At 34.3% G+C, this 20,491-nt stretch overlaps 1 protein-coding gene across 1 annotated transcript in view; it reads left to right on the top strand.

The window, feature by feature from the left end:
* Positions 1-13,585, top strand: part of LOC149078494 (WD repeat-containing protein 46) — a 34,925-nt gene extending 21,340 nt beyond the window's left edge. Inside the window, exons 9-13 of the mRNA XM_089240606.1 lie at positions 418-565; positions 5,645-5,739; positions 6,171-6,266; positions 9,628-9,738; positions 13,439-13,585. Coding sequence (XP_089096732.1) covers positions 418-565; positions 5,645-5,739; positions 6,171-6,266; positions 9,628-9,738; positions 13,439-13,561 — 573 coding nt within the window. The 3' untranslated portion in view covers positions 13,562-13,585. The remainder of the gene's footprint in view (positions 1-417; positions 566-5,644; positions 5,740-6,170; positions 6,267-9,627; positions 9,739-13,438) is intronic.
* The last annotated feature ends 6,906 nt before the right edge of the window (positions 13,586-20,491 follow it).

Genomic DNA, 20,491 nt, shown 5'->3' with positions numbered 1-20,491 from the left:
CATTTTCAGGGGAGGGAATCTTAGCAATAAATTCCCCTTTCCTTTATTTGGTGGCAGAAGACACTAGAAACCAACCTGAAACAGTATTAAAATATTAGAAAATTTGTATTTATTTTTGTTGGAAAGCACTTCTTGTATGGTGTTTAATATCTGCCCTCAGAGGTGGATTTAATGACGGGCATATTCCCGGGCCTCAACTTCGGAAGGGCCTCGAAAAAACCCAAATTTGTACTTTTTCTAATTTAACAGGCCAATGCTTTCTCTTGCAACAGAGACTTCAACCGACTAAACTCAGCTTCAGTCTGTCCTGGGTTACATTTGGGTGGCAGGTTTGACATACTTGCTGCTTTTTCAGTATAATTTTACTGGTGAGTTGTATCAAAAATTCATTTCCTTTTCCAATTCGTGCATTTTCAGGTGTATAAAGACTGTTGCACAAAAACCGTTGATGTTCCATACATGAGGCATACGGTGCCCTCAACCATTGGCGATCTGCAGTTTTGTAATTATGAAGATGTGTTGGGGATTGGCCATTACACTGGCTTTTCAAGTGCTTTGATTCCAGGTGAGTTTTCCTTCTTTCAGATTTATTTCAATTATTGATTCATTAATTGATTTTTATAATAATATAGTTTCTGAAATGAAGAATATAACACATACAATGAAATGTACGGGCATAAAATTTTATGGGCGGTGTATTATACAGTAGACTCGGTAACTCAACACCCCAAAAGTATCGACAAACATGTCGACTTAAGCGGATGTCAAGTTAGCGGGGTTTCACTATAAATCTTTGTATGATCGTTTTTGTGTACGTAATTATATACATTCTAACAATTGTATTAAATAAAATGCTAATTCTCATTGATTTTAATTCGGGGTTGTTTCAAAATAGAATCAAAACGTATAAAAAAATTTATCTCATGAAAAATAATCAAATACATTTGCTTGTTTTTCTTTCCAAAGAGAAAACAAACATTTTTTTACACTATTCAGTTTATACCACAATTGTTCGACTTTTTCCTGACTGTGTAAGAAGTGACATATCACATCTAGAGATTTAGTGCATCATGGAGAGATGGTGTAGATACTTCTTCATCTGAACTTTCAGAGATTCTATTCCTTCGAAACATGAAGCAGGGTGATTGATTCTAGAATATCTTCGTCTGCTAAAAGTCCTGAAGTTACAAGATCAGAGTCAATACTCATAAATTTATCATCGATACAATCACCCATAGTGCTATTTATGCTTTTTCACACTTAATCTGGGAGGAATCTTCAGGAGAAATAATCTTTTTACTTTAATTAATTAATTTTCTTTGGAGAAATAATCATTCTTTAAAGACTCAGAACAAAAACCAACATGATCGAAGCAGTTCCAAATTGTGGCACTCGTGCCTGAGTTCCATGCAGAATCAATCATTTCAACTGCATCTAAAACAAATTTTTGCGTACATTCTAACATCCACAAATTTTTTGTCTAATTTTCTGTAAAAAGTTTTCATACTTAGGATAATTCCTAATTTCCTTGATTGAGACTTTTTGCGAAATCTTTTGCTTTCTTTGAATTATTGGTCCTGATAATGGGATTGAGTGAGATTGGGGGATTTGAACCACAACAGAGTTGCTTCCTCTACATTGTTGAATTCTGATTTCTTCTTAGTTTTCTGCTTGGCTCATAAGAAGATTCAAATGTTGAAAAAAATTTCCCTCATTTTTAGCAAATGTTGAAATGGGTTCTGTGCAACTCCATATTCTTCTGTGAGTTCACTCTGAGTTTTCCTGATTCTAGTTTTTCAAAAATTTCAACTTTTGATTTTAAAGTTAAAGTATGAAGTTCACATGGAGCCATTGCATTCACAGCTGTCGATACTCACAATGAAAACCAAATGGCATATTCAGCATCTAACCAGGCTTTAGCTCTTTTTCTTTTACTACTTTTCCAAGAAATCATAAAACTGAGTTCCGCCAAAAGCATTTCCCGCAGCAGACAATATCAAAACTTACAACAGATACGATTTTTACCCCTATTGGATGTTGACAATTTCAACATCCAATAGGGATCACACCACACTTTAGAGGTCATCCACACTTCTTTTGACCATGAAAAGAATGAAAGACCTGTCCTGGAAACACCACTAAAATAATAGGCCAGCCAAGAGGCTTCAAACATTCATTCTTCACATACACGCCCCCCCCCCCCACGCAAAGCACAAAAAAGGAACCCGTCATATAGAACAAAGAAACAAAGGATTATTGAAGTACCCACGGACAACGTCAAAAAATTCTTAGAATGGTAAAACACGCGCAATTGTAAAAACCAATCGTAGTAAAGGGACAAAAGTCGTAGTCGACTTAATCAGAGTTAAGCCAAACATGTGTCGAGTTAGAGAGTTTCCCCCTTCATTGAAATTAGTATTAGGTCAACCAAGGGAATAATAGATGTCGAGTTATCCACATGTCGAGTTACCAAGAGTCTACTGTATATTATTAGTTTTTCTGATATATGCTCTTATATTGAGTTGGTGTATTTTAGTTATAGTTGACATCCATATTTTTTATGGCCATCTTTTTTTTTTCAGCCACCTTGTTGGGCAATTTGCCTGTTGTGGCCTTTGCATTTGAGACATTCTGACAAAATTGGACAAAAAATTCAAAAATAAAAAATAAATGCCAATCAAAATAAAATTCAAAAAATTCTTAGGGACACTTCTTTACCTGCTGATAAATACATCAATAAGTTTGGCCCATCCCACCTATACAGGCATATGGCAAGGTGGGTTCGACACAGCAATCACAATTTCACAGCAATAAAAGCAAACAACTCTCTCGACAATATACTGAGCTTCAAAGAAGTTAACAACAAAAACAAAAAACTTCAAAGCAAACAAAAAGTAATTGTGTGACAAACAAAAATCATTGACTTAAAATTCTCATTGAAATATATAAAAACCTTAACATATAAGATTAAAAGCAAAATGAAGGATATAAAAATGAAAACACAAAAACATTGGAATTTAGAAATTTTAATAAAAACCTTATAAACATACAAAACTTTAACAACAAAAATTGACAGATTAAAACGCAAAAAATGTAAGACTTAAAATGGAATTTAAAGTTAAAAGAACAAAAAGAAAATTGGAAAATAGAATATAGAATGTAAAATTCAGATGCTTCAAAGGCTGTGTGAATTCTGAAACATACACAACATGCATATGTCCCATTTTCGACGTACACACAAAGACATACGGCCAATAATATATTCATCAATCACATTCTATAGTTAATTATATTCTGCTGATAAATATAGCCAGCAGCGAAGTTTGTTCAGAATTAACAGAAAAGAAAAAAATTAAGAAAATTTATGTTGCACCATGTTAAGAGATAGGCAAATCCGGCATGGCATTTTGCCTTTTTTCAGCACTAATTTGATATTTATGTTCGACATCCACAACATGTTCCATCTATTTTGGTTGCTCATCTTCATTTTGGACAAGCACTGATACTCTGAAAAATTTTCTTTTGTCAATTGCATTTTTTTTTTGTGTTCCTCGTTCTTTTTTTTTTTCATTAATTTTATAGGGACAACAGATTTCTAATTTGTGTTTATTTTGCAAGAGCACTAGAGGCATTCTCTTAATGCAAAACCGTTGAATGAAATATTACTGCAGCTTGATATTGCAATCTAGAAATTTAGTTGTTTTTTTTTCACTTTTCCCCACTTATGATCAAACGTTTCTTTTAGTCATCTAATGCAAGGAGGAAGACAGCCAGCAAAAAGAAATTTTTTATGTTTTGCAACACTTCACAAAAACTAGCATGTTTAAAACATATGCTCTTCAGAAATAATAGATGTCTCTGAATTGAAACGTGGTAAAGTTAAAATAATAGCCACAGAGAGCAACAGTCCTACAACGGTAAATCATTCAATCATAACACTTCACTCATAGTTAGAAAAACTGGGGGCAGATGGCAGCACTACACATAACAAGCATTACACAAAAACAAACTTTACGTCAGGTTGCACTACACGAACACGCACATTCCCGCATGTACCGATTCGTTGGGGGGTTCCGTGGGGGGGTGCATTTGGGGTGTAGTAGGTAGGGCCTCCAAAAAATGGCTCGGGGATCCATGATGTTCTTAAGTCAGCCACCTCGTTGGGCAATTTGCCTGTTGTGGCGTTGTATTTGTATTTGTATTTGTATTTGTATAATAAATTTTTTCTTATGAAAAAAGAAAAAAAAGCCAGGAGAAGGACATTTAATGAAAACACATCTTTTTTTTCTTGAATAAATCAAATTTGTTTGTTAATTTAAAATTCTAAATGATTTAAAGGGAGGTTCAAGTGATGGCTACACTTAACCTTCTTAACAAAAAATTTCATAGGTGGCAACTGGTGTTTTAGTACTTGAATCAATGTTTTCCAAATGGAAAAAAGATCTGGGGGAAATTCTCATTTGGCCATAAAATATTGATAAAAAATATTTAAAATTGAAAAAAAAAAAATCAAAGTATACTGGTGCTAAAAAGTGTATATTACTAGCTGTTACCCATGGCTTCGCTCGCATGGATTTGGAAATCTGAAAATTGCGTGGCAATGATTCCTTCCAGTAACATTTGAATCCCTCATGACCCCCTTGAGTGTTGCATTTCCAGAAATCCGGTCTTGGTGAGTCTCTATATGAAATTTGCTTAGTATTATGATTAATATTTATAGCTTCCAGCAGTTTGGGCTCATCAATGATTTTCCCATATAACTTTTGATTCCCCCCCCCCCCCATGTCCCCATTACAGTATGAATTTTGAAAAATCCATCATTAGTGAGTTTTCCTATTATAACTGATCAAATTTCATATTTATAGCTTCGGTGATTTCGGCTCAGCGATGATTATCCCATATAGTCTTTGGGTCCCCCCTAACCACTTTAGAGGCGGAATTTCGAAACCCCCTCTTAGTGAGTCTTTACATCATGAAATAAAACTACTGACTGAATTTCATATTCATAACTTCAGTGCTTTCGGCTCGGCAACGATGAATCAGTCAGGGAACAAGAAAATGTCATTATATATATATATATAGATTGAAAAAAAATTGTTTTAGGATAGGAAGTTATTTTAAAATTTAAAAAATGGGCTGCTGACAGCCAGGGAAAGGACATTTTCTTAAAAATAAAAATTTTTTCAAGCAAATTTCAAAAATCTATTGACAAAAAAATTAAAACAGAGTGGTGACTTGTCAGAAACTGGAATATAAATATAAAGTAATGAAAAAAAAAAGGCTCTGTGTCAAATGCATTTAATGTAAACTGCTGGGGGATACAATTTAGACAAATTTCATGAGAATCATCCATTTGTATTTGAAACCTTGATATAATAATACTTTGCGAACCAAGAAAAAATATTGTTGTAGAGGGTTAAATATATTGTTATTGTATGGAGAGGTAACAGTTCAACGTTAAAGTATGGACATTTCCAAACAAGACTAAGAAAAATTTCTAATTGTAAAGAGACTTATCATCCTATTAAGTATGGTTGTTGTGAGGTTTCACTGTATTTGTAAATGTTTTTCCTTGAAAATATAAAAACAATTACATTTTGGGTGTTTGTCTTAATAAAAATGCATTAATATTAATTTTTTTCAGGTGCTGGAGAGGCAAACTTTGATGCTTATGAGAGCAATCCATACATGACTAAAAACCAAAGGAGAGAAATGGAAGTGAAAGCTCTATTAGATAAAGTAAGCCAAGTTTATTTGTGTAGCACATTAGTTATGAAATCTATTCGATTGTTTGCACTCTACATTCTAGAGAACCCTTTAAATTATATCCATTATATCCTATAACACTAAAATAATTGTTGCACTACCAATCAGTATGGAGAGAGAAAGTCAAAAAATATCTGTGCACTAAATTTATTTATACAAACAAAAGGGTTGATAGATATATCTGCAATATAGAACACACTATATTGCTGATGGTAACTTGCTGCTTTGGCAGTACCATTTCTGAAGCTTGCTGAATCTTCTCATCCATATTTGAAGGTTAGCAGGTGCTCTGCTCTTTTGAAATTCATCTGACTACTTTTAAACTTCTCAATCCACTCACTCACATACCTCTACACAGTTTATTGAAGTCAGTCGATTAATTTATTAATTTCTGTTGTTTTCAGATTCAGCCAGAACTAATAACATTAGATCCAACTCATCTTGGTCAAGTGAATGTTCCGAGTTTGAAAGAAAAAATAGAGAAGAAGAAAGCAATATTGGTATAAATTTAATAGTCATATTTTTTTCATTTATCAAAGTTCATGTAGAAATCTTCGCTTTTGCCATTTGTTGCTAGATATAATTGTTTTCTGAGATCTGTTTATCTTATATTTCATCAAGTATTTTTGTTTATTTGGTATTTAATGTTAGGGAGGTTCATATATAGACCATTTTATAAATTATTGTAACCATCATTATTATTAAATTGACTTAGCCACATCCCAGATACTTAGGTCCAGAAAAACTCCAGGTATTTTTATCTGAAGGGAAATCAAAATTTTATAAGTGAAAAACACATTGAAGAAAAAGAGTTATCAAATACATTTATAAAGGATACATATTCAGACCTGCCAACTCTGCCGATTTAGGCGGGAGACTCCGGATTTTTCATCCTTCCTCCCGCTCTCTGGATTTGTTAAAATTTATCCAGATTTTTGCAGAAAATTAGATTTTACGCAAGCTTTCACATTGTCGTAGTGTCTATGACTACCGTTGTTGTTAGGAAAACACCCATAGAGGACAGCCATATTTCCATCGAGGAGCCTTGAAAAGTCTCTGTGACCGCATTTAAGAAACTGGCAAAGACGCGACTTCGTTTTCGTAGCGTTTATCGGCAATCATGTATCAGCATGACCTTGGTTGCTGAAATTCCTGTATAATCGTTATTGTATTCCATTAACAGCCGTGCGGTAAGCAAGTTTTATTGTCGGCAGCTTTGTAATTAGAAATTTTTTACATTATTTCTTCCGATTAAACGTCTTCAGAAAGAAAATATAAAACTTTTAGCTATGTAAAGCGCTAAATATAAAGCTTTTAAGAGTTCATGTATCCAAGATTATCAATCACTGATAGCATCCACGAATGGAAACACTTATATTTTATGAACAGTATGTAGATGTGATTTCCCTATTCTTCATGGAAAGACTGACATGGAATTATATTCTGCTCAGGGGCAATGCAGAACCTGCCTTGTAGGGAGGGGGGGGGGGAAATGTAACTTTTTCTTAATTGATTAAACATTTTTTTTTTTTGTGAATTTTTTTAGATCTTGTCTATGAGTGTGGGGGGGGGGGCGGGGATAACCTCCGGATTTCTGGATTTCAAAAGTTGGCACGTCTGCATATTGTTTAGTCAAACCAATTTTTGTCAGTTTTTTTTTTAATTCAAAATTTTATGTCTCTCATTCCAACATGATAATATTAGGAATTTGGTTTTCACCTGCAGGTACTGTTACATTGCTTAAGGAAGAAATTTTTTTTTGTAAACAAAGACCTATGTCCTGATCTTAATGTGATGTATGGTAGCCTACACTGTATTGACTATATTAACATGATAAATCAGTGGCAATGTTCAGTCTTAGGCCAGGATTACACTATTAAAGTTTGATAAAAGGTCTTTCATAAAACTTGAAATAACCAATTAGCTATTGGTTACATTTGCTATGTAAAAACATGCAACCAAAACATGCATCGGTTACATTGAATGTAACCGATGCATGTTTTGGTTGCATTTTTCAAGTTTTATAACAGAACTTTTATCAAAGTTTTATAGTGTAATCTTGGTCTTAAATAAGAGTTCATTAGAGGAATTTTTAAAGGATGGGGGGAAGGGAGAAACAAATAACATTTCAGCCTACATTTTTTTCAAATTTAATGAAAATTTTTTGGGATGCAGATGTGTTTCCTTAGGTCCCCTTTCACCTTTGAACGTGGTGAAAACTATGGTCTAATAGAAATATCATTAAAACTACTATTTAACCATTGATTTATTTCAAATTTTTTATACATGCTCTTGGTTGTATGTGCTATCCTATGCGGGTACAAAGTTCCACATATCTTGGATATTTCAAAAAAAAATTTAAATTAAAAAAAACCCCATTAAAATAGCTTGCACGCATGATAAAATACCATGACATCAATGTAATTGAATAAAAATTGATTCAAAATACAGGAAAATGTTCAGTTCAATGAAATGAAGGGTTGATAACAACAAAAGGTTGATATTTCATTGACTCAGTCTCATTTAAAATAAATTTTAAAATTAAAATTTTAAATTTCGAGCATTTTTAGATTTTAAATTTAATTTTAAATAAGATTGAATCTTAAAATTTTGCTTCATTTCATGAACTGACCATTTTCTTTTATGTATATTTTGAATCAATTTCTATTCTAATGCATTTGTATTATGGTATTTTGTTTGTCATGCATGGAAGCTGTTTTAATGAATTTTTTTTTCAAAATTTACAAAAGATTAAGTATTAAAGATATGTAAAACTTTATATCAGCATATGATAGCACATACAATCAAGAACACATGAAAAAAATTAGAAATAAACCAATGGCTAAATAGCATTTTTAATGATATTTCTATTAGAGCATAGTTTTTCACCATTTTAAAGGTATGTGACCCCTTAAGATAAGGGGCATCTAGCCAGAGCCACTCTTACCACATGTGGGGCACATTGCAAAAAAAACATTGTGGAGCCAAGTGCATCTCAACCATTTTGAGACATCAAAAATGTTTAGGACTTCCCCCCCCCCCCCCTTGCCCAGATTTTATTAATTTTGTGAGGATAATTTTTCTAGTGCCAATGAAAATTCAAAATTAATGAAATAAATAATTCCAGAATTGAAATAAAAAATTTAGAATTAATGGTAGGAAAAAATGTGGAATTGGTGCAAATTTAGAATTAACAGAAAAAAAAAAATCTGGAACTGATGAAAATTCAGTTAGCAAAAGAAAAAATTCTAGAATTGATGAAAGTTCATAATTTATGGAAGAAATAATACCAGAGAATTAATAAAAATTCAAAATTAATGGAAGAAATAATTTCAAAAGTTATAAAAATAATTGATAAAAATTCAGAACTAACAAGAAGGGGGAGGGGAGAAATCTTGAATTAATGAAAATTGAAAATTAATGATATTAATAATTCCAAAATTGATACAAATTAAGAACTAATGCAAGAATTAATTTAAGACTTGGTCTTAAATTTGTGAGCACAGGGCCTCATAAAGCGTGCAAGTCGGTGTGACCGCACCTGTTGCACACCCCTGAGGGCGGTTCTGCATCTAGCAAAACCCTAATCAAGTCCATGATAGAAAATGAGTGGCCACACACAAACATTCATTTGTGGGATGGTTGTGCATGTAACATTTGGGGTTTTGATATTGACATGAGTGAGGAAAAAGTTTGCTAAAACAAATTCTCAATTTCACATTGTAACTATTTCAATGCTTCTTTTAGCCATAAGTTCTATGATTTAAAAGACATTTATTATGGTACAATGTTATGCGTTATTTCTACAAGAATTATTGCCTTTATTTTAAAAAAAAATTATAAATTGAAATTTTTCTTTAGTATGTCAAGACTCCAGTGATTGATTTTGAGCCAAAGAAGAAAGCAAAAGGTCGTAGCAAAACTGCTAAAGTGTTCAAACGCAAGCAAGTTGTTAAAGAAACTAAGAGAAGGGTAATTATTTTAATCATGTGAAATAATTAAGTTTATTGTGCTTTATTAATTTATGGTTGTATTACATTTTACATGTATATTATACATACAGTGGAACTTGGTTAATTCACACATGGTTAATTTGAATTCTGGATAATTCAAACTTTTACAAACTCCCCTCAAGTTTTCTAATTTAATGTTAAAATATTTGTTTAGTTCAAATTTTTTTCAAATATTCTATATAATTTGAAATTTTGTAGGGCAAAAATCAGGATTTTAGTATGAGCAAATGTAGATGGTTGGGGAAAATCCACAAGCAGTCAGACGTTGTTTCTCTCAGCCAATTTGTTTAATCTTCATTATCCAGGGCTATTGGTGGCTGGCCAATTTGTTGAACAATAAATGTTTAAAAATTCTGACTTTTTCTGAATTTAGGTGCATAATGAGTTTTTTTTTTTTACCTCAAGTTCTGGCTTGAACAGCCATGCTAAAATATACGATAAATAAATATGCTGGCTGAGCAACTTGTAAGGAATGGTCAGGGCAAAAAAAAAAAAAAAAAACCTCAGATGTTATGTCAACTTGTGATAAAAAACAAACACCACTTCTTTTGAAAATGACACTAATGTGTCAAAATTTAATTTACCTCTTTCCCCCCCCCCCCCCGACTTTAGAAAATATACATACAAATACAAAGCCACAACAGGCAAAATGCCCAACGAGGAAACTGAGAAAAAGATGCCCATACATTGAATATATGTTCTTTGCCTCCCCAGAAAGAGTAGAAATGTCGGTGGTTCAGCCATTACGTTTGAAAAAAAAAAATTAGATGTTTTGATGATCAGAAACCGTCAAAACCACATGATCCAAATTCATAAAAAAGATTATCTGTACTGAATTAATCAGCCAAAATGCAGGCCTAGAAATGCATTAAGACCCTCCTACAAGTTGGATGTAATCACTATAGTCCGTTTCAGGTTAACTTTGCAGTGAAGTGGAAGCTATGAGGGAACCGCATCACTCGTTGCTATGGCAATGAAAGCCTCTTAATCTACGTATCGATGCGCTGCCTCGGTAAGGTATGGCTGATTCTTGCCAATCTCGCAGAAAAAAATATTTTTTACATGTAATGTAATGCTTGTAGAAAAAATTGCAGTCAGTTAGTAACAATTAGCTAATGAAAAAAAAACCCATCGTCGATACTTTCAGAAATTAAAGTGCGGTTTTTGAAATAATTTTTTTTTATTGAAAAGTATGAATTTGGGAATAGCCCCAATTACTAACAATAAAAATGATAAGGAAAAATTTAGAATTCTTTTACTCACTTTTCTTGCCGAAATTTCCGTCGCTCACCCATCCGAACGCATATACGTCGATGCCACTTGTTATCACTACAGTTATAGTCATTTTTTACGGATTCCCATTCTATGGAATACTCACTTGAAGTTGTAGAACTATCGGATTCTCCATTACTTATTAATTGTTGTTGCTCCAACATGTGTTCCATCTGGCCACCTGCAATCCAAAATTCCTCTTCTTTTTCAATAATGTGCTTTATGCATTATTGCCAAAAAGAACGGAGAACGTTTTAACTTGTCTATCTCTGGTGAAAAGAAAGATACAACTGTCACAGAAGGAAAAAATACACTGCAAGCCTAAACCATTGTGGGTCTCTCTCTCTCTCTCTTGCTTATTTATATTAAGGAGTATAATTATTATAATTATTATATTATCTGGAGAGACACTGAAGGGGCATATGGAGGAACAGCCTCTGCTGTAGGGGAGAATATGGTGTTGGTGTGGGTGAAAAAAAGACATTACTTATGTCAACACCCTCCGCTATCGGCTATTGGAATTCAGAAACCACCCCTATCCTACGAACACGGAAAGAAATAGAAAATTAAAAAAAGGGGGGGTGCCTGGAACCGTAACCTACACCCTTAAAGAGAGCCTCTCACAATGGTATCGGCGCTGTCGTGAAAGAGGGACACTTCCTGTAATCTATGAGTGAATATCTGAATTCGTTGGAGGCTATTTTCGGGAGGAAAAAAAACTGATTGAATATTTGTCTGGGTGGGAAGGCCTATAACTACATGCAAAACTGAATGAAAAATTTTATCTATTGGAAAATTCAACAAAATGACGATATAATATATATATATATATATATAATTTTGCAACCAAAAAAAAAAGCATGACAGTGATATTGGCGGGGAAAATTTCTTGGAAATCACGCCAAAATGTTCTTGAGCTCGCCATGGATTTTTGATAATGGTAACCAATATTTTTTCTTATTTAAAAATTTTAAACGAATATACATTGGTTCAAAACGGTATTTTTTCAGTATATTTTTCAAAATCGTAAAAAAATTTGAAATATTCTATATAAATGATCATCATAAACCTCCGATGTATGGGAACTATATTTTGCGGCGAAGGAATACACTCTCTACCTTTCTCTTCACTGCAAAGTTAAACTGAAACAGACTATAGGCAAAGTCTAAGGCCCTTCACACACCAAGAGACTCCAAAGCTTTTACGTTTCATTTATTTAAAAAAATTCTGAAATTTTTGACTTCTGAATTTCTATTGAAATACTCAGATGTTTTCAGCTATGTACTATGTTTTCACTTGAAGTCCATTGTCAGAATGCATTCATCACCTTTTTTTTGTAAAAATTCTGCACTTCAACCTGTATGTACCTACTATTTTAGGGCAAACCAGTTTTCACTGGTTTGCCCTAAAATAGTAGGTACATACAGGTTGAAGTGCAGAATTTTCACAAAAAAACGGCCCATTTTCATTGTTTTCACTGTAGTAGCATCAATCTTGAAAACTTCCCCACCATACCAAAATAAACTGCTGGGAAATTCTCTACTTTTTCACTTCCTCAGGTGTGGAAGTTGTCATGTGCTTATTGGATGTCTCAAATTTTGCCCCCCCCCCCCCCCACGAAGTAAACCTGAAAATTATGTACATGTTTATTATTATTTTTGTATTATTCCCTTCTTGTTTGTACCCCAATAGTTCATTTTTTTTTCTAACTCCACTACAATTGGGCTTATGCCTGTTGTGTGTAAATGAGAAATAAATATGTAATTATTTCTTTAAGTGTCAGCCAGGGAAGGCAAAAAAATTATTTTCATTGTTTTTCAATTGCAAATATTTTTTCATATCTTAGAAATTTTCTCTAGAATGGGTCTTACTTTTGGGGGTTAGCTGTTTTTAGAATTATTTCTGTTTTGGTGGACCCGAAGAAAGGAGAGGGAAAGAATTGACTTATAAATATATGAATATACAGTACACAGAATTGGGCCCCCAGGCTGGGATCTTACATTAGCCCTTTAGCCAGACTTTCCACGGGCCCTTCAATGATGAATTTATAGTGTGAAAAAAAGACAAGAATCGTTCTGGGCTCCAGGGCTGCCAGCCTCACTTTTGTGAGTGCTATGATAACTCTTTCATCAGAAACTTCAATTAACTTGACTTATGGCTTCAGTTTACAAATTTTTTAAATGATGTTCTCTCTTGCAGTTTCTATTATTCCAAGGAATACCATGTACCAGAATTTTTACTAGGGTTTTTGCATTTAGTTCCATTTTAATATTTTACACCATAGGCTGAATCAATCAAGGAATTTTTATACAAGGAATTATTATTCCTTTAGATTATTATTTTTTCTTCCCCTTTTCTGTGATATCGATGATTTAATTTTTTTTTAGGAGTTCGTAAAAGAAAAGAAATTGCAACAAAGACAGCAGAAGATGGAAGATGTCGATTTAGCTGGATCTTCATCTGCACTGAAAGACGTGTTGTCTAGGTTCAAACCAAGGACTCCAAAATAAATAATAAATATGTATTTTTTTAAATTCTTTGTGGAGTTATTCTGATGTCTATTTGTTGAAACAATTATTTGAAATCAAACGTGTTCTTTGCAATTAATTTTTAAAATTTATCTGAAAATGCTGAAAAAAGAGATGTGTAAAATTTTTATTTTTTTTATTTCACGTTGTTTCTATGCCCCATGAAGCAATGAGAATTATGGTATTGCATCAGAACTTTGGTTTACGAGTGATACACAAAAGAAGAGAAAAGAATTTCAACAAAATTTGACTCGATGTGAAAACAATCTCTAGCAAGATGAGCAAGAATTAAAAAAAATTTGATAATATATTTTTAATTGATAATCCAGATATTGCTCTTAATATGAATAGCATGTATATCAAAGGCTCCTTGATGAGCATCTGTCTATGTGAGATTTCATGCATTTACCTTGTCTGTAGTGTGTTGTATGATCACTAAAAAAGCAGATGGTTTGACGGCTCTCCCTACAGGCAAAGGAAGTTTAACAAGTTGAGAGACCAGGCTCTTTCGAGCATATTTCAGCTCTTTTTTTTATTATTTTAATGAAAGACTAAATTATGAAATTATTTTATACATATTACATGCTTCAGTGAAATCCTTTCAATAGTTTAAAGTCTGGTATATATATACACTGCTGGCCACCGTAAATGCAACACCCTGAAGGAAGCATGCAAATAATATGAAATTTACAACATGCATTAGCGGAGGTGAGATATGCAAATGATTAAAATTTCAGCGCAGACGCACATCACGCGCGCCTGTGGCGCCACTTCAAAGCGCTATTTAAGGCGTGGAGATTTCGACGATTTGAAGTACGGCAATTGTGTTTTTCTTGTGGTTTTTTCAAAAAAACGATCAATTATGCCTCGTAGAAAACAGTGATCATCTTTTGATCAAGTATCCGAGTTCGACAGAGGAAGGATAGGGGCCTACCGTGATTGTGGATTATCTTTCAGGGAAATCGGTAGTCGTGTTGGACGAAACCAAACAACTGTAATGCGGATATGTGATCGTTGGATGCAGGAGGGTATGACGGACTGACGTGTTCGATCGCATCCACCTCAGTGCACCACTTCACGTGATGACAGGCGTATTGTGCGTATGGCAGTGACGGATCGCTCAGCCACATCACGAACCATAGCACAGCACATTCAGTCTGTACCGCATCATCCAGTGTCTGCGCGTACCATTCGACGCCGTTTACAGCAGAGTGGTCTGTCTGCAAGACGTCCATTGCTTCGTCTACCCTTGACGCAGAACCACAGACGTCTCCGCCGCCAATGGTGCGATGAAAGAAGGATGTGGACGGCACAATGGAATGAAATTGTCTTTACTGACGAGTCACGCTTCTGTCTGCAACACCACGATGGTCGGATTCGAGTCTGGAGACACCCTGGAGAGAGGATGCTGAACAGCTGCGTTATGCACCGCCACACTGGTCCTGCACCGGGTATTATGGTATGGGGGCGGTATTGGATATCACTCTCGCACTCCTCTAGTACGCATTGCCGGTACTTTAAAAAGCCAGCGCTACATCTCCGAGGTGTTGGAGCCAGTTGTCCTTCCTTACCTTCAGGGCTTGCCCACAGCCATATTTCAACAGGATAATGAACGACCACACGTGGCACGCATTGTCCAAAGGTTCTTCGTCAATCGCCAGATTGAATTGCTTCCCTGGCCAGCTCGCTCTCCGGATCTTTCGCCGATAGAAAACATGTGGTCCATGGTTGCTCAACGATTGACCCAGATTACATCCCCAGCTGCCACACCAGATCAACTTTGGCAACGCGTGGAAGCTGCTTGGTCTGTTGTACCCCAAGAACACATCCAAAGTCTCTTTGAATCAATGCCGAGGCGTGTGACAGCGGTGATCTCCAACAATGGCGGCTACTCTGGCTACTGATTTTGGCAGGAACCACACTTCACAGAAGTCTATAAATTTAATCATTTGATGCTTGGTCAACATGTTATCTACAAAATAAATATTGTTGCGATATCTCTTGTCTTTCTTGGTGTTGCAATTTGGGTGGCCAGCAGTGTATATGTACTAAAAACAATGTTGCAGAACAATTCCTCAACTTGTTTCGCAACATTCTGTAAACATTGTTATGCATCCAGACTATAGACCAAGTATTTCCGATGCCAAGATTCTTGAAGAACCCTTGATAAGTTATAAAGCTGTTCTATGTAGAACCCTTGATGATAATAAGGCTGTTCTGTAGAACTCAAACAAATTTTTAAATATTTACCCTCAAAGTGTGTGTGTCCCTACCGACATCTCAACAGCATCATAGCCCTAGGGCAAAATGAAAGTGCGATAAGATTCCTCTATTCACCTGAGGTCTCTGCATGGTCCACACAGGATGGGGGGTGGTGGCTCACAGGTCTCCTGCCCAGGGGTAGGAGATGATTCCCATAATTATTTTGTTTTTCACACTGTAAATTCATAACAGATGGGCCCATGAAGAGTCTGACCTGGGGGAGGGGGCCCTACTGTGTGTGTGGAATGTGGGGACATGAGCCTTTCTGCCATGGACTTTTGAACTCGTGTTTGGGACTCACAAGGTCGGAGTCATGTCAAACTATTGGAAAAAATGTTTATGAATCAAGAGCTTTGATTATAAACATCACCAGAGGAATGTTTCTTGTATGAGAACTCTTAAAAATGCTTTAATTGAAATAATCATGTTTTTTTCATTGAATAGGGTGCTCATCTGTGTTGTTGGTGAATATATCCTAAGTACATGAGAAATCAAGCATCTATTCTCAATAGTTTAAATGAGCACCATAACCTCTACATGGGTAGGGCTAGCAGCTATTTTTTTAATTATAAATTTAACATAGAGGAGGCTCTACCAAAGACCTGAGTCTCAGCTGATGAGCCCCGAGATGCCTGCGAGGAAAGGAAAAAAATTATTCCAGCCTGAAATGTGTGTTCAACTTTTTTTTAGAGGGGCACATTGTCTTTTATTTCATCTGCATAGACCTGTTTTTCTATGCAGAATTTTGGTAGCTGTGCGGAATAAGTAGAATAACATGCTACCTTATACAATATAGGGAATTTTTTTTTTTTTGCACAGCAAAAAGCTTGGTGTATATGGAAGCATTCTTATTTTTTAAACTTATTCGAAATGAAAAATGGTGCCTTTCTTAATTATTTTTGTCCATAACCAATAAATGGGTAAAAATAAAATTTTATCGGGAAAATGTATGCCTTCTAGAAAATATTGAAAACAACTAGGCAAAGAATGCAGTATTATATGCACTAAATGTAAGAAACAACATTGAACTGGAACTCCTACTCTCTCCTATCAAATAAAAAACATTACTGTTTTTTTACTCTTCAAGTAAAATTACGACCGGTTTTCATTAAATGTGGTGCATGAAAAAATCAACAGGGTGTACATAAGTATTTTTTGAGCAACAAAATAAATTTAATTTTCATGTTTGCTGTGAGACTTGAACAGTTTTTGATTGTTTGCCATAAAATAACACAAGTAAAACAAGCAAAGAGAAAAGCAGAAACACGATTCACATACTAATATTACTTTTCTTCACCCAGCCTACGGGGGCGGGGCACTTTGTGAGGGACTTCCTAGAAAAACGTTGTCCACTCCATCAAAGCAGAATCGCATTATCCACGTCATAACAATGTAAGAATAAGGATTAATTCCTTTTATACACTTTTGATGTATTATTTTACATACTGCAAACAAATAGCAACTGTTGAAGTTTCGCGGGAAACTTGATAATTTGATAATTTAATTTATATTATAAACAAATATTTATTATCATATCATATTGATTTTTTCATGTGGCACATTAATTGAAAATTGGCCACTCATCACTTTCGCTTCAAAGTGGTGCACTTTTTTCTTGATAGATGACAGCAGCAGTTCTAGTTCAATGATGATTTCTATATGTAATACAATATTCTGCACTGTATTAGTTATTTTCAATATTTTCTAGGAGGCATATTTTTTCTGATAAAATCTTATTTCCACCCGTTTATTGTTATGGACAAAAGTAACAGAAAGGTACCATTTTTTCATAGTGAATAAGTTTACAAAATATATATATGTTTAGAGTTTGAGAATGACTGAAATGCTTCAGTGCACACAGAGTGTTTTGCTGCTCAAGAAAAAAAAATTCGCCATTTTTGTATAAGGTAGCATGTTATTTTTGTTATTTTTTCATTCCGCGACAGATATCGAAATTGCGCAGAGAAACCAACAGGTCTGTGCAGGTGAAAAGAAAAGAAAATGGTCCTTGGTACTACCGAAATAAAAAAAATATTCAGCTCAGTGGTGTTTTTTAATGTGACAAAAAACGTTGAAGTCGAGTCACCAGAAATTCTTAAACTTGGACACGAATCTTTGCGCACGCATCTTTGGCTGTGTGTTCTTTGCCATATGATTACAACAACGGGGGCCACTAAGCTACCATTGCTTTTCACCGGAGGTACGCATTTATTTACCATCGGCCATTGAGTGCTGTTTCATCCATTTTGTTGGTTTCTGAATTTAAGAAGATATTGTCTGATTCTTTAATAAACCAAACCAGGGCCGTCTTAACGCATGGGCCCTCCAAGTACCGTCCGGATGGCCTTCTGGAGTGCATAAGAGCACTCTACGATGATGACAACATGCCAAATGTGTAAGATGAATAATTATGGTCTTATTTGTTATACGTAATAAACGATACGTAACACAATTTATAAATTACGAAAAAATTACCTTCATCCCCTGATTCTAATAAAGGTTGTGCATTAAACTTCGTTGAAAAAAACTAGGAAACAGGAGAGGCAGAGAATACGGGAACGTCCTATGTGCGAGTCATGTCAATGAGCAAGTCGGAGCTCTTCAAACTCTAATTTTAAGAAATTATAGCGAAAACACCATAAAAACGGAGGCAAAAGCAACGAAAACTGACGACTGTTATATCCGATGTCATCGGGTTTTCATCGATGGTATGAGGTTTTCAACGACCTCATAAACATTATTCTTTATGGGAATCAATCCGGAGTGTCAAATATTAATGTTATAGCCGGGGTGTCGTTACAACCGAGGTTGTCATATAACTGAGTTTGAATGTATTTCATTTTTTAAGCTAAATATTACTACGTATTAGTAAGGCTCGGATTTCTATGTTTTTGCATGTTTCGCTAATTTTCTTTTTGTGATAGAGTATGTTTTCAGAATTTTAAGGCGTAATTTGCATATTTTCATAAAAGGTTTTTACCTCGCTATTCCAATCCCGCTTTAGACTAGTTCCCGCATCTGACGAGAGCTCTTGGAGCTAGGATTTTTATGCACTAGAAATGGAACGTCGTTGCTGATTGGCAAAAAATCCTGAAATTCAGGTTTTTCAACCGATCACAAATGAATTTTTAGAGCATAAAAATACTAGTCTTTGAACGACACTAGTGTGTGGCTGAAAATAGATTAATCGGCTCAATCGGTGTCGGTGATGGTATCTCGTGGGAAGAATTGGTAGATGGGGGAATTTTTAGCGTTTGTGGGAAATCTTGCGAGTTTTTATGGAACAAAAAAATTATTTATTTTTATTCCGTATTTTTTTGTGGTTTTCTAAAGCTACATTACTTGGCTAGGTATTTTTACCTATAGATGGCAGCACATTAATTCTGAAATTAGGATGAAAAGCTTGCTCAAAAGGGAAATTTTTGAGAGAAACTTTGGCTTGATGTGATTACTACAAGATTCATCGGAAAACTGGTTATTTGTGGAGATGATGATTTACAAGGAAGAAAATTCATCTCTTCTCCCTCACGGACTCGAATCCCGGTCTCTCGTTTGCTGGACGTGTGCTCTACTAACTAAGCTATGGAAACAGGATGTTTCAACCTTAGAGCGTATATATATATGTTGAAAAGCTCTGTACATGGACGGCTTCAGCAATCAACTAATAGCTTGTGAATGACATAGGCCACCAGATGACCAGATATATATATAGAAATGTCCTCTCCACTTGTTAATGCAAGATTCATCGAAAGATGAATTTTCTTCCTGGAATCATCATCTCCACAAATAACCAGTCTTTCGATGAATCTTGTATTAACAAGTGAAGAGAACATTTCTATATTGATGGACTAGTTGACAAAACGAAGAATTTTTCTGTTCATACAATAAGTAATGGTTCAAAATAGTTTAGACAGCATCAACACTTCTCATTATCATATTATTTTGCTAAAACTAATGTTATTTGAGATAGGAATGAAAAAAAAAAGTTTAGGAAGAGTATTTTTCGTTTTATATAGGGCATATTTTTTTTTTTCAGTTTCTTAAGAGCATAAATGCATATGTTATAGAGCATATTTTAGACGTCTTTAGAGCATAAAACTCCCATCCCTAATAATTAGTTTATGTTGATAGATAGATAGAGATTATGGCTATTTTTTTAATTAAAAAAAAAAATTGTATTCATCAACATAGAGCTTCTCTGTCTCAAAGACACATTTTTTTATTACTCACGCGAAAAATAAACTGATCTAAAAATGTAAGTTTACATTTAAAAGTTAATTTAGACACGAGGGGACAAAAATCATGAACGCACAAGTTTTTCGAGAATCTAGGAATAAAATTCATAAATATTATATATTCAAAAAAATAAATATTCAAAAAAAAAACCAACTTTTATCATTAAAAAAAATTAATCAATGTTAAGCTGAGAACTGTGAAATATTAATTAAAAAAAGAAAAAAAAACCAGGAAATCAAGCTCTTTTATGTTTTCTTGGAAAAGGGATCTCATTTATCCTATCTTTTCTGAAGAGCAGAAGAAATTTTTAATTGAAAATTAGAATCCGTGGAAGAAAATCAGTATTAATTATGCATATATATATGTTTTTTTTTCATTAAAGAATTTCGAAACAGAGGAAAAAAAAAAAAAAAA

Source organism: Pholcus phalangioides, unplaced genomic scaffold (assembly GCF_987345545.1).
Source record: "Pholcus phalangioides strain wild (caught in Gottingen) unplaced genomic scaffold, Ppha-v1.0 ptg000013l_1, whole genome shotgun sequence".
Taxonomy (NCBI): Eukaryota; Metazoa; Arthropoda; class Arachnida; order Araneae; family Pholcidae; genus Pholcus; species Pholcus phalangioides.
This window is presented reverse-complemented; position numbering and strand designations above follow the sequence as displayed.